This window comes from Papilio machaon, chromosome 7 (assembly GCF_912999745.1).
Source record: "Papilio machaon chromosome 7, ilPapMach1.1, whole genome shotgun sequence".
NCBI classification, from domain to species: domain Eukaryota; kingdom Metazoa; phylum Arthropoda; class Insecta; order Lepidoptera; family Papilionidae; genus Papilio; species Papilio machaon.
In genome coordinates, this window is record NC_059992.1 from 6,690,360 (window position 1) to 6,712,860 (window position 22,501).

A 22,501-nucleotide genomic window follows, 5' to 3' on the forward strand; every position below is an offset into this window, starting at 1 on the left:
CTCTAGCGTAACATGTCGACATAGCTACTGGGACACTGTCGGACATAAACTAGACAGAACGACATACTGCAGAGTGGAATCCCTAACGAACATAATATGTTGACTTGATGGACAACATATCTAATTATGAACTGCACAATGAATGCCACAGTTTTATTATTTATTATATTAAAATATACAAAAATTTACATAGTATGTTATACTGTTCCTGAAATACATCCCATAAATTAAGTAATACTTATCTACACATAGTTGTCTTACTGACTGCTACATTCAGAGTCAGTTTTCTCGGTAACTTGAGTAGTCCATTAATGGAGTATTTGTTGTATTAAATCTGCATTAAGCGGATCCCTCAGTGGCCATTAATTGTCTGTGACACTCTGTGTCACGGTTATTTTATAATCTATCTGTAGGTTAGGTTAGCAAAATATGTGTACATTTAAAAAATGTTTTTTTTTAGTCGTATTAAAATATTGACGTGAGTGTGACCTGTACAGTATAATGAAACGTTGATATAATTAGAAACTTAGAGTGACTGCTATGACGTCCTTGACCGGCATTATTGACGCAGTGGGTGACGTCGGTGCGAGATTGACCTCCTGGTGATTTATAACCCTAATCCTTTAACGACGTCTCTAGTTTGCCCCATTTTTGTTGTATAAATTGTCTAATCTTTTTATACTTGCCTAAAGTTGTGCTTTTCGTAAAAAGGTAGCATACTAGATTAAAAGTTGTTGTTTGGATAATTACACGATTAGGATACAAAATTTATGTATTTTAAGAATTTATTTCCAATTTATATAATGAGTACTTATAGCCAATATTCCAAAATGTAAGTGAGATCGCATGATAATAACTCTGGTAATTGAATAGTTGAACCGTGCCTTAACTATTATTTTTTATCAAATCTAATATACTTAAACAAGCAATAAAGTCTTATTTATTTAATGTTAGAAATATAACTAAATATACGTTATAAGTAAAGGTTATGACGGAATTTCCCTTGGGGAAAACGTTAGTCTTCAACCTCGTAAACTATGTCTATGAAAGCTTTTATATGGATTCATTGAATGGATTTTAAAAATAACATCAAAGAAAACAACTCCAATAGAGGTTTTGTTCTTTTTAAATAACATGTATTTTTAAAAAACTGCGCGCATAAAATTAAGCCATGAATAATTTTAATTCAGTTAAATTCAGTAGTGAAAATAAAATGCGCCACGGTTCTAATTTGATTAAAAGATTTAAAGTCTTGCGTAGTTCAAATAAACGGTATTTAAAACGCCGGGCGTTAGGCTTTAGGAATAATTGTCTGAGTTTTCGGAAGTTCGTGTGGCCGCGAGGTGGGACGACAGTCTTTTCATCTCACTATAAGGACTTTTATCAATGCTTTTGAACGTAGGCTGCTTCTGACTTCGCCGTTCAGTTTAAAAATAGAAGCATAATATAATCGCAACGAAAAATCTTTTCATTAAAATTGTGCCGCTCGAAATGTCAGCGTAATTTTATTCTTTTTATTAAGTTATTTTCATTTATTTTGGTGTTTTTACAATAACTTTTATTACCTTAGTTATTTCACAAAATTTGGAATTATCCCATCGATCGTTTTATTACAAGCTAATACATTACCTAATTTAATTGGTCTCCCTATTTAAACTTAGTTAAACGTATATAAAAATCAAGCGGATCGTTTCAAAACTGTTAGAGTCAAAGGCAATAGAATAGTTGTCAGAACTGAACACAAAGTGAATAGTCAGAAGGGTGTCTGCAATGCAAAGCTGTGGAAGCGAAGTCTTTTCATGTCACTTTGAGGACTACAATCCAGGCTTTAAAGCGCACTTTGTGTACACTTGCCGTTTGCACTTTTTGAAACATTTAATTTCATCCGCTTTCTATTTAAAAATTACACCAGCAATTTATGGACTTTAGTATGTCTTTTCAACTTTTTGATTTATGAGAATTTTCTGCGATGGATTTTTGCTTGCGTTTTCCAGGGGAAACCAGTTGAAGATTAATAGCATTTTTAATTACAAAATATTGTCTGTAGAATTTTATTATGCAGCTAATTAATAAATTTACAAATATATCTCATCAAGATCGTCAAATCTTTTTAGATAATTTTAATAGCCTTGGCCTTAATTGCTATAAAATTGTTTTTTAATGATGTAAACCAGAGTAACAAAAGTTGTACAAAAAGACGATTAAATGAAATTTTCGGCTATTGTAAAAGATACTTAATTAAAAATTGTAAAAATCAAAATAATATATTGAATATTTTTATGTAGTCTATCTTATAATGAAGTATCTTAAATATTATTACTTTATACACCTAAATTACAAACAACTTTTAATTAATTTAACCAGCCACAGGAAACCCCACAGGATTACCTTTAATCCTCTCTGAAAAATAATTTATATATTTATGAAACTCATAAATTTCATTACTCAATACAAGTCCATTTAATTAATATTAAAATGCGATGATTATTTTTAAAGATATGTAAGGCATTAAGTAATTTTATATCCCTCTAACTGCAAAACAAATCCAGTTTTGACGAAGTTTTTGCGTCTATTTTAAAATTGTTCCTTAATAATTTTTTTTAGTATTTAGATAAAAATAGGTTCAATTTTCGCTGCTATAAAAATCTTTAAGGTTCTTTTCTAACCTATTTCTCTTACTTGTTATCATGCAAAGAAATGTTGGAACATTTGTCCTTTTTAGGTAATCCTAATTTGCAATTCGTCCCTCCGCCGACGTTGATGTATGACCCGTTTAGCCAACGAATAGCTTTTAATTAGGCGGAGAAAACGGCACCGAAATTGTGACTAAACGTTCCATTGTAACTTTCCTACTTTTAATTGGCCTTTTATTTTAAAACTACTATTACCAAAGATGTTTTCCCCTTATTTATTTATCAATATTACTAAAACTTAAAGTTAGACAAAAATATTTAAAGTTTGGTTATTAGTCCTAGTAGGATTAGGAACGACCGTGAGTGCTTTTTATTCATTGTCAAATTTCAACCTTCATAATACAAACAGCTTAGTATAAAATAAAAAATGTAGTAACTATTTTATGCCGGTTTTATATTTATTAGCCCCAAGGAACTTTCCATTTTCGCCGAAGTTCCTCTTCTTATCTGAATTTCTCTAACAAAGTCGTAAATCAAGACGAATTAGGAAGAAAAGTACAACTTCAAGTTACATTTTCTTTACCAATTTGTCTTTCTACTAATCAGTGACAAATACGGACCATTCTCCCAGTGCCTAGACATTATTACTGCTAATTTGAAGAAGTTTCCCTTTTAATGTTGATGTATTTTTTTTTTTCAGTTCGAATGTTTATGATCTTAAAAAAGTACAATGTCTCTCTGTTAGGATAAAAATAAATTTTATCAATTAAACCTACTAGATTAATTGTATACAATCACATTTTGTTAATTACATCCACAGTAGTGTTAGTTATAAAATAGTATCATCGTTGGACCTAGAAGACTAGTTGTAAAATCTTCCTTTGACTTCTGAAATATAAATAATCAAATAATTTTTTATATATAGGAGAAAGATGCAAATGATCGCCTAATATTAGTTGATCTGATGCCTATGGACATCAACAACACCAAAGAAACTGCAGATGCGTTGCTATAATATAATTAGTACATAATTCTATTCAACATTTTGATTATTAACTACCCTTTTTTAAATACGTCTTGTATAAAATGTTGGTCGATTGAAAACTAGCAACTTGTAGTAACAAATTAATTGTTGTATATAGTAGAGGACAACATTTCCTAATTTAATTTAGTTAACATAATCGGTTAACATCGCTTTTCCAAATGAAACTAAAAGGGCACTTCACCAAAAAGCTTTAACAACATGAAAACAGCTTTTGCAACATGAAATACTCTCCCACATAAAGAGCTCTGCACTAATACTAATTTTAGTAAAAGCCTGTAAGTAAATGAGCGGCGAACTACGTGGCTTGTGTAGAATAGACATTTTTGTGCTTATGTTTCAAATTTGTTGTTACTACGGGAAATACCTTTTAACAAAGTAGCATTTTGAGTGTCTCTGTTTATATTTTGATGAGTATATACGAAAATTAAAACAGTGGTAGACGCCAGCAACAACATATGTTGCACGAATTGGCCAGCTCGCCTGATGCAATACCACGACCACACGAAGACAGGCGTGAAGTGGAAGTAATTCCGCGTTTCGTCTACTGAGTGTGGTGCCGGAGTCCTAATATTAGTCCACATTCCCTTCCCACCCTTTTCTTATAATGAATGTATAGGAAGGGGAAATATTCTCTTTCTGTGCGTCCCCTCCTCCGTTGATTATAGGTAAGCAACGCATCTGAAATTGCTAATCTCTATGGGCATGGGTCGCTGTGTCAAGTTACATTAATTAAGTTTTTTTTTAATTTATTCGTAAATATCTTAGAATTTTTATTCTGCTAATAAGACATTAAATTTTAATATTATCTACTGATGATCTGATACTTATTACTGTAATCCTGCACCTACATTTAAACATTAAATTGCCAAGAGCGCAAAAATCACATAAGTCGTACAATTTTATATGAACAGAACACACTTAAAAGTAACATTGTCCAGTTAATCCGAGTTTGTCTTAACTGCGATACAACTTTGAAGTATAAACTTTTAGTTTTACATTGCAACGGATTTTCTATATAAAAAGTTAGAGAACTTCTTAATACACATTACCGCATTTTACAGTTTACATGTTTTTTAGTTTTAATCAAAACTGTATAGAAGAAGGAAGTTACAAAATATTTTTTATTGGTTTGTACTTTTGAAATTTATAGCTTTGAATTTAACATTAAAAACTTACTTTTAAATATTGCATTTCTTTCTTGGTAAAACAAAAGAAACCTCAACCATACTTTTTTACAGAAGCACGTATTAGTTAGTGTTATAAATATTGTAGTTAATTTATGGTTTAATTTAATTTATTCTTACAATAGTTGATTAAAATTTTCAGTTTAATATTGTATTTAAAAAATATTGATATTAAATAAAATAAATAAAATATAATATAATTAATACCGAAAAGTATTGCTTAATACATTTCATTTAAAATCTATATTTAAAACTAATAATATCGTTAAATTTTAAAATTAAAGAGCCGTTGCAAATAAAATAAAGCTATTTTTAAGAATTTCATTATATTAACAGAAAATTTATTTCCCCTCTAAACAATGGCTGGCTTAGATACATTTTATTGCCAATATTGTGTCGTTCGAACAATTTTTAATAACAGAACATTGTGTGAATTTTTCTCTCTATTTTATTCATCGATTTGAGTAAATATTACTAAAGTAAAATATTTCCTTGTAAAGAGTTTTTTCTTTTTGCACTTTGTGACATATTTCGAGTTCTAATATGTAGATGACTTAAAAAAAAACATAAAATAAATCAACATTACATGTTACGATATAACGAATTTTTATTTGGCCTTTAGAGCGTCAAAGCATCTAGATGTAATTTTAGATCTGTATAAAAAACAAAACAATAGAGCATATTTTAAAAAGCCTTTCTTTCACATAATTCTTTTCCTTTTTGTCATCTGTCTCAATATAATACTGGTAATGGAATGTTCTGATGTTTAAGCTAAAAAAAATGGTTTTGGAAAACTTAGCAGTTATTTTTTTAATTTCATTTCTTAAAACAAAAAGCAACAGTCCAATCCCAAAAACAAGTTTAACCAGGGTCGGTCAGTGTAATTAATAGATGATGTTTAATTAGACGAATCCGTTTTGATTACTCAAACGTGATAGCAATCATAACAAAACTGTTAATGTTGATTCATAAAAACTTCTAACTGGTTTTCGTACTAGACCGTGACTCAGCTGCTCCATTACTCAGATTGAGATTACACGATTTATTACTCTGTAGCTTTGAAGTAAATGATTTTTATACTAAAATGAAATTGAATAATAAATAAAATAATTTCTTACAAAACGTTCCATTATTTTTTCTTGGTTTTCCAAATCGATCTAACATCTGTCATTACAATTTACTTACCCATTCCATCAGTGTTTTTCTTATAGTGGTAGACGCCAGCATCAACATCTATTCGGCTGATCGGCTCGCCTGGTACAAAACCTCGACCACACAGAAGACAGGCGTGAAGTAGTCCTCGTTTCGTCTAACGAGTGTGCTGCCGGAGGCCTAATTTTATTCTTTTATCCATTCCTACCCTTTTCTTATAAAAGAAAGGATGGGATTGGGATTTGTTGGACGAGGGGACGCATAATAAGGGAAATATTCTTTTTCTGTTCGTCTCCTCCTCCGTTTTTAAAAGGTAGGCGACGCATCTGCAATTGCGTCTATAGGCAAAGGTCGCTTCACTATTTCAGCGAATCACGTGGTGGCTTGCATGTTTGCCACCTTATGATTTAAAAAATAATAACTACAACGGCAATCTCTTCAAAAATCATGTAACTTTCTGACTATTGCGAGAAAATGTATTTTACAAATATTATCTACAAGAAAAAACTACTACTATCACTTTACGAGGTGGCGACAGAGAAAAAGAGATTTCTTTATATCTCTGTGCATTACAAACAGTTCTTTTCAGTTCAGTCTGCGGCTTTCTTTTGCTTGCGCACTCCGAGGATTTCTTAAATAAAAGTTTCACAGCTTCGTTTCGGCCGCATCCCATCTAAGCGCTTTTGTTTGTACTGGAATTGGTTTTATTACTGCTCTATATTTACTTTTAAGATTAATAAAGTACGTATAAATAAAGAACTCCAATTATACATATACAGAAGAATATGTATTGTGAAAAAAAAAGTATTTTTGTGGTCCAAGTACAACACTAATCTAACTAATCACTTGGATTACTATTTGCAATTATGGTCTTATCAATTTCAATCAATAAATTCAATCGGTTTTATTTTCTAAAAAAAGAGTAATCGATATTGCATAAACACAACACTAAAAATTAAAAAATATAGTTTTATTTCAGTACAGTTCTGTTGTCATGTCATATTCTACTACGAAATTCAACAGCTTGCAAATTGGATTTATGATTTGCGAAGTGTTTTTATTTTTTATTTTATTCCTTCCCCGAACGTCTGGATGCGAAGCTGAGAAATTGTTTTACATTCCTCTACGACGAACGTATTGTTTTTATGATGAGTAAAATCTAGGACGTTGCAAGTGAACTTAAAAATAAAGCCGTTTCAAGATTTTTAGAATGTGTATGCAATTTTTTAAATTTAACTTCTGTTGCGTCATGAAGGAATAGTCATATATGCTTTGTTTAATTAATTTGGAACAATACCCGGATTAATTATTTTGGCTTTATATATATTTGGTTTTAAAAAGACCTTTCAATTTACTAAATCTCAAGTAATTATTTTATACGCGCAACTTTTCAATGCTTGTAATGCAATAGCAAAAGATGACAAAAAAGCAAGCGGCCACTTGAATTTGCTAAAGTAGCGATGTGACTTTTGCCCATAGATATGTAGGTAATGTAAGGGCTGAAAGGGATAAATGACTAAAATAAGGCCACAGTACGCAGACTGATCAGACGAAACGCGGAATTACTTCCAATTCACGCCTGTCTTCTGTGTAGTCGTGTAGTATTACACTGATCCAGGAGGTCGGTAGGCGTTGAAGATTTTATTGCGGGCTTTACCACTGTTAAATTTTCGTAACACAAGGTTTAGATAGAATCCTCGATGGCACGTTGTTAAAGTGTTTTACTGTGACACTAACAATAGCATTGAAACGGAAATGGATATAAAACAATCCATGTTCTGTATTGTAATTTTTTATGACAAGCAAAATGGTGCTTAAAGCAACAAATAATAAAAGTAGAGAAATAGTCTGACCAACCTAATTTCTAGAAAATGGAACGCCATTTCGGCGTAGGGTAAGGGTGGTAAATCACTAGAGTGGGGTCAAACGAAACATATCCGCCGACATTATACTGCGTCGCCAGTTACTGCGCCGGCCAAGGACGGTACTATACTGTAGGCATTTTTTATTACACAGAATGTACTAAACAAAAGATTTGGGTAATAAATATTTTTGTATTTGGCTTATGAAGCAATGACAGACTATTGTACGTGATATGATCAAATTCTTACATCGAAGAGTTTAGTTGTAATATAAAAAACTTAAAACATAAATATCGAAAGTTTTTAATCCTAAGATTATAAACACAATGTTGTGGACAAAAATTTCTATTAATCATTTACGAGACGACTTAATTTCTAGGATCTCTTTAAACTTAATACATTTATCATCAAAAGCTGACACTCCGTAGATCCTTGATGCTATCTCAGAAGTTAATGATCCACAGAGGACACTTTTGCAACAAGGAATATCATGATTATAAGTCCGCCGGGGAGTAATCTATGAGAGTTATATCTTGTTCTAGAAATTTCTGCAAAATGAAATTTTAGGTTTTTTGAGGTTAATAAGAAATTCTTGCAAATTTAAATTTTATCTTTATGACTTAGCCTGTTTATTCACTTCTACTTGGAAGAAATTCATATTTACAAAAGTAATTAAAATTATATTAATTAGATATACTAATTACGTCTTCAGAATAAGTTTTATTCTTATGAAATATTAAAACAGTAATTTAATCAGCTTGATTAGTTTCTCGAACTTCAAGATTTTTTTAATTAGGTTAATTTTTAGGTTAGGTTTAATTTTTCACGTTAATTTACTAAGAAATTAAGATTACACTTTACTTTTTATCTACAGAATTTATTTATAACATAAAACTAGTTCACAACGACTGTTTTGTTACAGAATTATATGTAACAAAAAGTCAAACATTCGTGGAATGAGAGACAATATGCCAACTTTGAATAATTGTCATTGTTATCACGCGTCGAAATTTCAGAACAAACAATCTTTTCTTCAATTTGGATGTAACAAATACAACTCCGTCTTGAACCCAGTTTACCGAGTTGGTGGCGAAATAAATTCAAAGTTTTGTTACTTTCTAGCAAATCCTTAAAGAATTGCTCGAATTGAATTGTAAAAATATCCAGATTTGAATTTTATTCTCAATGCGTCCGTATCGGAGAGCGATAAAAATTTACACTGTTGAAATGTGTAGTCAATGTAATTTATAGTCAGGACTTTGTTGCTTTATTTGTGAGCCATTTCGTTTATTAGAAACGTTTGTTACAAAACAAAGCGTTCTGATGATTTGTTTGAGCGGGAAAAACCTAATGAGATTTCGTTGCTATCAATCTTTATTGGTTAAAAAAAAATCGTATCTTTTAGAAAAAAACTGCTTTCTGTTTGGAACATCGTTTCTAAGATCAATACATAAATATTAACGATATTTCTTACGCCAAAATTTACGACAAGATCACGTCTACTAAAATCCAAGAAGCTGTTTAGGGCACGAGTTAATCATATCGTGAACAATCGTAATACATATATAGTGTTTTAATAAATTTCCCAAGTATCTTAGAAACAATTTTCAAAGTAAACATAAGTAGATAGAGGCGTAATGTTATGATTCATTATTAAACCTACGTAAAAGCAGTGCAGGTGTATCCGAGGCGAGCTCGGCTGGCGGCACATTATGATAAGTAAACGGTACCCGTGAGTTATGTCTCCGCAACTCGACCAATTAAGCTCCCTACACACTGCATCGCTATAGATATACTAAAGCTATATTTATGCCTCTCATCTAGCTCATTATTTTATAGTTTTACATTTATTATCTCCTTGCCCTGATCATTTGAGGCTTTTCATTTTACAAACCGATCTGTCAATCTAATTTCAGTCGTCACTTTTTGACATTATATTCATAAAATATTTAACTCCAATAATTACAATATCTACTATGTGAAAACAATTCCATTTTCTCCTCATTTAAAGGCGTTCTTTCATCCTTTATTAAGTATATCATTTATATATACACAGCATACAATGGCATCGCTTATCGCTGTATGTGTACAATATAGAAGCCTGTTTGGAATAATTTGTTTTTCCTTCGTGATATATAGGCCCTATACCTCCTGTGGGGAGTTATTACAGGCGAGAATAATAGAAGCGTTTCGTATCTAATGAACCGACGGCTGCCTTGTGAGCCGATTCTGGATTAATCAAGGGAAACCCACACTACAATACAAACAAATCAATACGAGTATTGATAGTTCTATTTTTCAACATTTCTCAAGGTGGTATTGTATTACATTTTAATATTGGAAATAACATTGTTTAAATATTTCTTTTTTAATTTTATACTTTTGTAGCAGTCCATGAAGGAATCACGATTTATGTTCTTAGTCATAAGATTCTAGGTACAATAAAATATTGAACTTTTTAATGTATATTAAAAATTAGAACGATGAAAGTCGTATAAATAGCAAGATCACAAACACAACTTTAAGTGTAACTGTCGTAGCTTGAATTTATTGTTCAGACGGATCGATGGTATTACCCTAAAAATTTAAGATTATTTAGAATTCAACAGACACGCCTCAGCCGTCGTACACGCGACGCGGCAAACGCAAAGGCGGGGCCTTATAAATCAATGTTAGTAACGTATTCTACAGTATCGCCTAACTGACTCATAGCACGAAACTGATATTTTTCAAAGCATTCCTCCATCAAAGCAAATGATCCTTACTTTGTTACCTAACGAAAGGGTTTTATTGTTTCCGATCACGATATTGTACAGGTTCGAGAAATAAGGTTAATGGAATATTAAGTCTGTTTGTTTAATTTTATGTGATCATATAATTTTATGTCCGAGATCATCAATTTTATAAATATTCCCTAGTGCACTACGAATTCATTTTACGTTACATTTGTGTAGAAAGTAATTATTGATAGTGGGTTTCTGAGACCAAATCCCCGTAATAAACATCTTTATATTTCTTATTTGTCAAAGATAATGACAGAGTTGACGATATGTTTTATACAGAGATTTTGATCTTAGAACCATCGGTTAATCGTTACAATATTAATAATTGTAATGAAAGTATTGTGTCGATTTTCATTTTCGTTTTCTCTGAGATAAATTAAGAATTTCATGGAAATGTTTATTGTCTTACTAGAATTATTACATTAGGCTCTGTAAATAAAATCATTACAAAAAAGGCCAGCCATATGGTTTGAAAAAACAGAGATTCCGTTTTCGCTCCATTTGCAAAGCGAAGTAACAAAAAGGGTGAGGCCGAAATAATAGCCATAACGCAGTGAAGGAGAAATGTATATATAATGAGGTTTTATTTTCTTTTGATCTTCACAAAGGCTTTTTGTTTGATAAAGTTTTTCGCTGAATGAACTCTTCAAACATTGACACGTACGAGTATTATTAAAGGGTTCCATTCTGCTTCAAACGTCGATATAAACTTGTCCTTGTTTTTTTTTTTTAAATAAAATAAAATGTGTGACCGATGGCGCTTAGATATAAATTAATATCATGTTTTAGTATTTTTGAATGACTTATACATGCTGCTGGTAACTCACAAATACTGTCCATTGTAAATCAACAACAACTATTGTATTGATTCAATGAGTGGTGTTTTGTAGACTCAAACTTCATTGTTAGTCAAACATACACGTTATATTATTGTTGTACATGTTAGTTGTTACATACACAAATAGATTGGATAGTGTTAGACTTCAAACTCATCTTCAGTGACCTATACATTATTCTAGCTTACGAATAAAAAATCACATTCTGGATACATTTTTCTTGAGCAAAATCAACGTATGACATCAGTAATATGACACTAAAAAATACTTGTGAACTTTGAAAAACAAATGAGTTATGTTAAACATTCTAAAAAGTTATAATCAACGAAGCAACTCCACGCTGCCGTGCATGTTGAACTTTTAATTGAACTAGTTAGCTAATTCAAAACATAACACCTGTGTGTTCTCTCTAAAATGTGCAGAAATAAACTAGAAACATTAGACGACTCTTCGTATAAAGTACTGATCTATTTCGATTGTTCCAAAAGTAAGGTCCGTATTGAATATTTTAAAATTATTTAGAGCTTAATATATATTTATTCGTTATTGCACAAAAAATAAAATAGCGGTCAATTGACATGAAATTTACCTTTGATCATTGGCCACTTTGGTCCAAAATATTATATTTCAAAACTAAAACTGTAGTTCTTTTAGGTTCAGATGCTGAACCAGTATGGAAGCTGCAAGACTCTCAGTTCGACCAGGGCTACGGGTCGGAGCGGTCGCCGGAGGAGGAGTACGTGGCGCCCCTGCCCCTCGCTCCCCTCGCCGCCGCAGCCTCCCTGGAGGAGTATGAGGCGGAACTACGCAACCTCTACCCATTTATCACCGAGGGTAAGCCTCGTAAATTCTTTCCTATAAAGCTATTCCCCTCAGAATGTTATGCCACTGTTTGCTGCACACTATTATTGTTTATTTTATACAAACTAGCTTTTGTTGGCGTTCTCTATGTCCATGCTGTTCTTAGAAATAAGAGATAGATTGTAGATTATGGAAGAAATTTTAATATGAAAATAAATGGTTCATAATCAATAGTCCTTCAAAAATCGTTTACATTTTGTGATAAACAATTAAAACTGGTATGAAAAGTTTCGTGTTTATGAAAACCGATTTGAGTTCGTAGAACGTTCGTATTCGACTGTTTTTTTTTTCTGTAAATACAAAATTCTAGCCCGTGACATCATTCGTAAATAATATAACCTTGCTGAAGGTTGAGGCGAACATCGGTTGACATTTTAACGAAGTGTTAAATAAACAAATTTGTTAATTCACACTTTAACTGCTATTAATGGATAAAACACGTTAGCGAATATTTTTACTTACGCATTGGCTTGTTTAAAACTTAAATATTTGTAAATAGATCTGAAAAAAAAATTGTTTTCTAGAATAGAAACTAATAAAAATTGGTTTAAATTTCTACATTTGGATATAATTTCGTCTCGATACTTATTAAATAATCCATGGCAATATTTGGTCAATGTTCGAGTACCGAATGACGTACGCAAAAACGTAACTGCGCACGTATCCGGGTAATTGAACTCACGCAGAAACACACACACTCAGACAAAAGAAGGTTCCGTCACACAGAGTTACAGTACATATACGTGGGACATTTCAGTGCCTTTATCTTTATTGACACTATCTTGTTGACTAGGCTTAGCCCGCTTTTGTCAGGAGCTTTTAAATTCGTCGCTTCAAACAATGTAAGCATTACCAGATGTCGCAATTCAAGCAATGGTTGCATTTTCTTATACGACAAGTTGTAAGACATGGGACTTACGAAATTACATTTTAAGACTTATATGACATGTAAGACAACACCACGATCTAACGAAAAACCACATCGTTAAAGCGCGATCTCTGAACTATTGACCAAAATTTTTAGTAATTTCCGTAAATTTTATATTTTGGCGATGGTTCCATTTTCGGTACTAATAGGGCTTATAGGCCTTTTAGTAGGAATATAGGTAGCCTCACTGCCAAAGTAGTTATTTATGAATATAATATTGAAGCAAAGTAAACGCAATAGTACGCGCATATGTAGAGAGGTGTGAAGAGCTTAATGTCAATACATTTATCCGTAACTAGTAAACAACGTGGCGGAGATCCCTCGGGAAATGGGGAGTGATTAATTTACTAAGACGTTCTTAAGATGTTTGAATAGAATACTCAATATTAACTATTGTTTAATAATTTTAGTGCGTATTTTGAGTGTAAATTTGCGTTTTGGTATTTATTTAATACTCTGTACCTATAAGTATTATAAACCATCGATTTATAGAGTTACTTTACTTGAAATTGCCACTGTGATTCGATTAACGATTTCTAGCATATTGAAATTAATGATTCTGTGTAACTACATTGTTATCATTTTCTAAAACGAATCGTCATTGTTGAACAAGTATTTTTATAACCAAAAGATTTAACTTCTTACTTTGTTCGTGTTCTCATTGTTGCGACAGTTGCGATATCGTCACTAACAAATCTACATGGCATTACGTCATTCGTTTGCAAAATCCGACAGCGACACGATGACATGCGCGACATGTTGCCGAAACGAATTTCCAATGAATAAACAAATGCGATTCTGTAGCCCCTTCGTAAAACATAACTAAACAAAGAAATTGGTATCGTGGAATTGGATACATTCCGTAAATGTACACAAAAATTTTCCTCTCAGATCTAAAGTCCGCTTCCCCTTTTCAATTTATCCAGATAAGACTCTGAAGGAGTTTACATTTGTTGACTTTCCGCAAATTCGGGAGTTTTATATTTCTTATCTTTGCTTACTGAAACGGCCATCTTGAGTTGTGATGTACAAAATTTTATTTTATACTATATTTTTCAAATTGAAATAAGGATTAATTAAAAGTCAAAATATAGGTAAATTGATATTTTATTTTGTTGTGGGCGATAACAAGAATTAAGATTTTTAGCGATTAATTTACGGAAATGTGAATTTAAACTTGTTGAATGATCAATTACTAACTAATCAACGTTCGATATGTATTCAGATTTATCAATAAGCTTGTTATAACGATTGTATCTTTCAATATGGAACCAATAAATAATTACAATATACCAACCAATAAAAACCTAATCATACTGTTCGTCGCATGTTATGAAATAAAATGATTTATTTTCCCACAATGACGTGAAAATGTGAAATAAAAGTAGTATTTTATGTTTACTTTTCGTCGAACTATTTATTTGCTTCGTCTTGTGCCCTGGGGAGTCTTGATATTTTCCGGGATAAGAAACAACGTATCCATTTTACCCGGTACTCCAGTGTAGACCTGGCCAAACATCTTTTATTTTATTTGACGCAAAGACCCTTCTCATAATTCAATACTTGTTTGGTTTTTGTCGTAAGTTGAAATATGTTCAATAATGTTTTATATAAAACTAGCTTTTACCCGCGACTCCGTCCGCGCGGAATAAAAAATAGAAAACGGGGTAAAAACTATCCTATGTCCGTTTCCTGGTTCTAAGCTACCTGCCCACCAATTTTCAGTCAAATCGATTCAGCCGTTCTTGAGTTATAAATAGTGTAACTAACACGACTTTCTTTTATATATTAGGTCCTTACATATGAAATTGGCGTTTTGTATGGGAGGAACAAAAAGTCGAATATTTTTTAATATAATATATTTAACTAATCAAAGTATGAACCATTATTTTCTATGCACTTTTGCCATCTCATAGGTAGTTCATTGATCCCTTTACTAAAAAAACCAGTCGGACGGGAATCAATAAAATCTTTGAAGGCGATTTGGACTGCCCCATCGGAGTTGAATTTTTTCCCTTGCAAGAAGTTATCCAAATTTCGAAAAAAATGGTAATCTGTTGGAGCAAGGTCCGGGGAGTACGGAGGATGTCTTAGACTTTCCAATTGAAGCTCTTCTAATTTAGTAGCCGACTGTTGCGCAGTGTGTGGTCTAGCGTTGTCGTGAAGTAGCAGTGGCGTGGAGCGATTGACCAGCCTAGGTTGTTTAGCCGCTAGCTTTTCCATCATGGTTTGCAATTGCTGACAATAGACATCAGCCGTAATAGTCTGGCCAGATTTGAGAAAACTGTAATGAACAATACCGGCACTAGTCCACCAAACGCTTACAAGTAACTTTTTTGGGGTTAATTTTCGCTTGGGGCAGGATTTGGCTGGCTGGCCAGGATCCAACCATTGCGCTGAGCGCTTCCGATTATCGTAAAGAACCCATTTTTCATCACAGGTAATGATTCGGTTTAAAATACCTTCATTATTGTGCCGGTTTAGTAATGTAACGCAACAGTCGACGCGCGTTTGCCGGTTTGCTTCAGTCAATTCGTGAGGTACCCACCTTTCAAGCTTTTTAATCTTCCCAATTTGCTTCAAGTGAATTAAAACAGTTTTATCACTAACATCGCAGCCTGCAGCTAACTCGGACGTGGTTTGCGATGGATCCGCTTCCACAATAGCCTTCAACTCTTCATTATCAACTTGAGTCTCAGGCCGTCCACGGGGCTTGTTCTGCAGATCGAAATTTCCAGAACGAAAACGTTGGAACCAAAAACGAACTGTGTTTTCTTTTGCAACACGACCGCCATACACATCATTCACCCTTCGAGTCGATTCCGCAGCACTAGTGCCACGGCGGAACTCGTACTCGTAAATAATGCGATATTTTAAGTTTTCCATTTTGTAAAATGAGTGACGCAAACAGAAAAAAACAGAAGAAAAAAAACAAATGAATGACGGTCATCGAACCACAAATACATGAGTCTATAGCTGTACAAATTTGAATTTGGAATTCCTTACCAAAGAGGAGAAATTCGTGATTAAAGTGGCCAGTACGAAAAACGCCAATTTCATATGTAAGGACCTAATATATAGATATACCATAAAGCTTTTAATTTATTATTTCAAAAAGGTGAGTTACATGTCATAAACACTCTGAAATTACTGATGTGGTTTAAATTAATTTGTAAACAATTTTACAATAGCAATAAATTAAATTTTAATGTTTCCACATTTAGTAATATATTAGATAGGTATCGTCAATGCACTAATATGTAACTAATCATCTGTTGTTCCCAGAAGAGACATGAAATAAATCTTATACAACTTTATTTGTGTAAATGTACGAAGTTTATATAAATTTCCGCCAAGTTCCATCCACACCACCTCGATGGCTGGCAATCCACAACCGTGCGGTTTTCGCGTAGCTTTCTACCGCGTACCGCCGCGTTGTGGAATAGTCTGTCCTCGGCGGTATTTCCAAACCGCTACGACTTAGGGTCCTTCAAGAAGCGAGCGTATCACCTTCTCAAAGGCCGGCAACGCATCTGCGATTCCTCTGGTATTGCAGATGTCCATGGGCGTCGATGAACACCTTGGTGTTCCCGCTGCTCGTTTGCCCCCTTCTCTTATAAAAAAAAATAAATAAATCGCATTTAATTAAGTCACTATATAGCTACCGTATATGTAATATTACTAGCTGTCGCCCGCGACTCCGTCCGCGCGCAATTAAAAAAAACTTAATAGCGGTATGAAAAATAGATAGTAGCCGATTCTCACACCTATTGAATTTGAATTTGAATATAAAATTTCATAACAATCGGTCGAGCCATTTCGTAGGAGTATGGTAATTAACATTATGACATGACAATTTTATATGTAAGATTCTTACTCTTCATTGGGAACATATAAGTACACTTCGTTACGCTAATGTCGTTTTATAATGCTAGAGTTTGATTTTTAACAAACGACTACGTTTACTTCAACTTCACGCCTTTCTTCTGTATAGTATTTGTATTTCACCGGTCGAGCCGGCTCATTCGTGCAAAAATAAAATAACGAAGAGATAATAAAAGTTACATAACAAATAAAATGGAACAGAGTTAAAATTGCAGATGAACATTGTAAAGCAATGTTTTTGCAGGAAGTTAAGTGGCGTATACCGTTGAATAAATTATTCATAATGTAAGCAATAAAACGCTCCCCAACGTAACGCTTAACCTTTTTAAAATTCTCTTTTACAGCGCGGTGTTTGTATTTACGTGAAAATATCGCTTGAAACTCCGTTTAGTGTCCACCGATTTCACGGGCGATGACTCTCTCGTTGTTTTACTGAACGTGCTTCTTACTCTGTTTAGACTTCCTTCAATTAATTTATTTCATTAACTTCAGCTATGTAGCAGACAGTACCGCAATAGGCTTATATTACTTTTGGTATATCCTTTATGAGAAATGTTACTTGATAATATAATTTTATTAACCCTTTAGACGCTGTTCAATGTCAACAATAACAATTTGGTAACTTGGATAATATATTGCAAGGAATACTTTTATTAAGTCGTGCGATCTCATGACCCTCATCACAAAGTACAGAGTACACAGTGTGACAGTTTCCTTACAGTCTGGATATTAAAGCTAAACAAAAGGATCACACGATGTTTAATTTATGGCCGCTACTGTTTCATATTGTGAGAACGTATTACAAATAATGGTTTTTGCTAATCAGATGTGGGTTGAACTGGGGATAGGATTTATTTTGTAGTATTTTTATTACCAAGTATAAAAAGAACAGCTGTTATAAACTACTGTAAAATAGGTTATCTACTCTTGTTTACGTTTTTAATAACGAACCGTTGGTTTCTGATAGCATTATGTCTGTACAAAATATATCGTCATCCCTGTCATTATGTTTGACAAAACAGAGATAACAATATGTTTTAAAACGGGGATTTTGGTCTCAAAAACCCACGGTTAGTCATCTTAGTCAGAAAGACTAACTAGAACTAACTAGGTCTCAAGATCTATTTAAATGCTCTAAAATAAAATAAAAACAATATTTATAAAATCAGTTTAATAAATAATTTCACAAAATATTAAATTGATAAGTTATATTTCAGGCAGCTCTTTTATCGAAATTGAATTATTGCATCGAATAACAACCGTGAAATAAACTAAATAGAATCATGAAAACTGTCGAAGTGAAATTGTATTTTCCGGTGAAATGATTTTGATCAGCTTTGTATCGAGCGCTAATTATAAATGAATTAAATTCAAGTATTTCATCATTTATGTACATCAATTCACTTATTTAATTTATATTAAATGATTTCAACGACATTTTATTTTAAAAAAAAATGTACAAATATTTAAAGCAATGCTGGGTACATTAGTCTAATAAGAAAAATAACCCTAGATATTTCACAATAAAATTTATGATCCTCATTTCAAAATATGATATTTAGGAACCGCTATTTTCGTTTTAAAATTTCCATACTCGTCTATAACCGAGCATGGCTTTATTATTTATACGTAGGGCAACCTACTTTAATAATGTTTGCCTCAGTAACTGGCACGCGCAGTGTTTGTCCTTTCACAAACTAGTACAATGGTTTAGAACGTGTACTTTAATATAGGATTTAGGCCTACCACCCATTGAGAAATTAATGGAGGTCGTTGATCAAAAAGATTACAAACTAAACAACTTTTGTTACCTTAAATATATTAATTTTTAGCTAAAATAAATAGTTAATATTTTTACGATATTCTAACAGCTTTTACGCTCTATGTCTGCTTTTTAGTATTTTTTTTTTATTTTAATTTTTAATATTCGTTCAAGGCATTCTGGCATATTTCCCCTATTTAAATGCATATAAGTAGAATTCTATACTAATATACACCTATAATATTAAATGTTTTTATCTTTATTGGCGACAGTCGTCCACAGCCAGTCTGCTGTTTCCGGCCGTCCCTCGGGAAACTTTAATATTTTCCGGAAAGAAAAACAGACGCACACAACCCAAGTATACCTAAACAAACACCGCCTTTTGTTTTTACTGATAAACAAAGCTTTTATAAAATGGCTTTCGACCATTGTCAACTCTGTTCCAACTACAATGAAAAATTGAATTTTACAATTTTAAAAAGTATTAAAAAATAGCTCCATGTATGTTTTATTTATCACTGTTAGTTTTGGGTTTGCAGGAGCGAGTGAACTTTGCAATGAATTACTGGAAGATGTTTAGTAGGAAAGTTTGTTGTAACATAATAATAATACTACTTAGGTTGATTAGATATTTCTCTAAATAATACGTATACCTTCAAAGTATAGTAAATTAAATTGAAAAATCCATTTTTTATAAAAAAAAAAAACTTGTTTATTTCAAAGAAAGATATTATTCTGTCAAACAAACATCTAAATGTAATGTTTTATTTTTGTTCGACATTTCTTTATCGTGAAACCTGGCCGCAGGCGGGAATAAGATGTTATCACATTTACAAGTCCAATTTCTATGTAAAAGCCAAAGCTCCCTTGGCTATTCCTTGTCTCGTATCATTTGCTCGCCCGAGTAATTGAAGAATATAGAGGATCCCTGTTAACTTTGATATCATACATCGTAATTGAATTGTATATCTCGGGTCGAAAGGGTATATCTCTTATCTGTCATTAGGTATTAGATTTATTTGGCGATATCCTTAAAACAGCATTTAATATGATATCTCCGACTTTTTTGTATCGTATCACTTTAAGATTGTATTTTTTATCAACGTAACGTTGTACTCAATCTCCTTTTGTATGGAGTATATAGAATGTGCCGTAGTTCAAATATCGAATGGCATATTTAAATTTCTAAACACGTACGATAGCTGAGTGCAATCCCCGATGCAAGCGAGATCAATTTGTTGGGCTGATCTTACACGTGTCTTAAACGTCAACCTGGTATTCGATAACTAGAAAGTATAGCCTTCTTCACATTTGAACTTTAGAAAAGTATCTTCCTGCGTTAGATAGGTACAGCGTGTTTAATTTACTAAGAAAGGCAACATCTTTAGAACATACTATATACACATATGTATCACAAAGATATGTTCCTTCGTTCAGTAATAACAATTTCGTCACATTGACAATTAAATAAAATCAAGTTTTAAATATTTGTTACAAGGTTAATTTACCACTTACAAAATGACATTTTTAACGCGTTGTATTATCGATTTTTAACAATAAATATTAAAAGGAAGTACTCTGTCACAGAGTAACGACTCTTGTGTTATGACATTTGTTAACGAACAAATGTCACAACTCGGGTCACGCAGCGCATCAATCTCTAATGCGAGCCTCGCAATGATTAATTAGTTCATTGGCAAATATGTAATTTACGTACGTACATAATTTGCATATTTGTACAATATCTAATTCTAACATGATTTATAGATGCGAATGTGCCAGAGATTATCTATATATCTATATGACAGTCTAGTCTAGGTTCGACTATCGGCTGAAGGATTAATTCTGTTTTTTAATCCTAATAGCCACCCTTTTTTATTGACCGTTGTTATTACATTTATGATGGTACAAGGTCTTTTAAACCTTTGAACCAATAGCCAACTCGCAGATAATGTTAACTGATATTATTTTTTTTTTTGATTAAGTTGAGTAAAAAATAAACAGACAATAACATAATATCTGGCCACTCCTGAGATGTCTAACTTTGCATATTGATTAATTCCAAATTCTAATTTGCCGATACGACAAGAGGATCTTGTATCTTCCAGCAAAGAAACGATATAAAAAGTGGTGTTTAGTAAAAAATTAAATCGTAATAAATATTTCTGCTATTTTCAAATTAACTAAGATAACTCACAATGAAGAATATTAATAAAGTTTAATTAGCAAGTATCACTTAAGTCGAATACAACATTAAAACTGCTCTCTGCGCCCGCTGTTTCCAAACTAAGTGTACGACTACAGCTGAATATACAAGATGGCTGTTGTTATTGGCAAAGTTTGGTAGTACCAAAACGTTTGTATGGCTATAGTAAATAGGATTTCTAGTGTAGTAGTAATTATTATTAACAATTATTGTAATTATTGCAATAATTGCAATTTATATATATTTATATATATAAATAACTGAATTCTGATTTTATTGTTCAAATTATAGATTTCGGGTAAAAATTACATAGGAGTAGTTTCTATCTGTTGTTGAAGAAAGCGTTTCGATTTATGAAGGTAGCCTTTCAACCCTTGCATGTAAATAAACCTGATAATTCAATAAAGGTGAAATTGGCATTAACATTTTTGTTCAAAAAGTTGACGATGCCTATTTTCTTTTGAAGTCGCGTTGCATATTATTTATATTATAACTTACCATTGCAAATTGAAGACTGCCTTCATTACAAAATGTTTTACGATGCTTATTTAAATTTTTAAAATCCCGTAGACTTTGTTTATATAATTTTAAAAAAATATGCTATATTTTTTAATACCCATTTTATAAAATAATGTGTAAAGTTTTTTTATATGTTATAAGGCTGAAACAAATAAAGAGAAAACACCACTGAACTTTGTCAGTTCACAGCAACCTTGATTATGCTATCATTGAAATTTGAATACCGTTTTAGAATTTGAAACAAAAGAAAACTTGGCAGCGGAAAAGAAAACGGAACCACATTTTAAGTCTCTCGACCTTGTGCCTGATAGCTATCAGCTATCGTCAACTTTGCATACTAACTTATGCCAAAAAGAAATGTTCAATTTACCCTATAAGAATCATAAAGTTCTACGATTTTTTTATATGTTTAAATTTTCTCGATCTTTGCTTTAACTTCGGACGTTTAGACATACTTTGTACTATCATATTTTGTTAAATAATAGCTTTCTTACTACTTATTCTATGTAATCAGATTTTCAAAATAATTTTCCCATTTGTTTTTTTGTACTATGTCTTGCACATATTCTACAATTTAGAAAATGTAAGTAAAGCATAGAGATAGTACATATGTAAAGTTACATAACCAATGCGCAAAATACAAGAGACAGAAATAGTAATATATCAACAAAACAATGGCAAAGTAGCGACATTTTGCGCGATTCCGTAAGCGAACAACTTTGCTAATATCCCACTTCGCGAACTGGTACGTTCAGCTGTTGTGATTTCACAAACTGCCGACACTACTTCTATTACGTTCGTCATATATTTTCTGTGTCAAAAATTTAATTTATGATAGAGGCTGA

General features: G+C 32.2%; 1 protein-coding gene across 2 annotated transcripts in view; it reads left to right on the forward strand.

The window, feature by feature from the left end:
- LOC106719408 (multiple PDZ domain protein) overlaps positions 1 to 22,501 on the forward strand; it is a 68,082-nt gene that overhangs the window by 21,511 nt on the left and 24,070 nt on the right. For both annotated transcript variants that reach the window (XM_045678548.1, XM_045678549.1), the window contains exon 3: positions 12,150 to 12,329. In XM_045678548.1, coding sequence (XP_045534504.1) covers positions 12,150 to 12,329 — 180 coding nt within the window. The remainder of the gene's footprint in view (positions 1 to 12,149; positions 12,330 to 22,501) is intronic.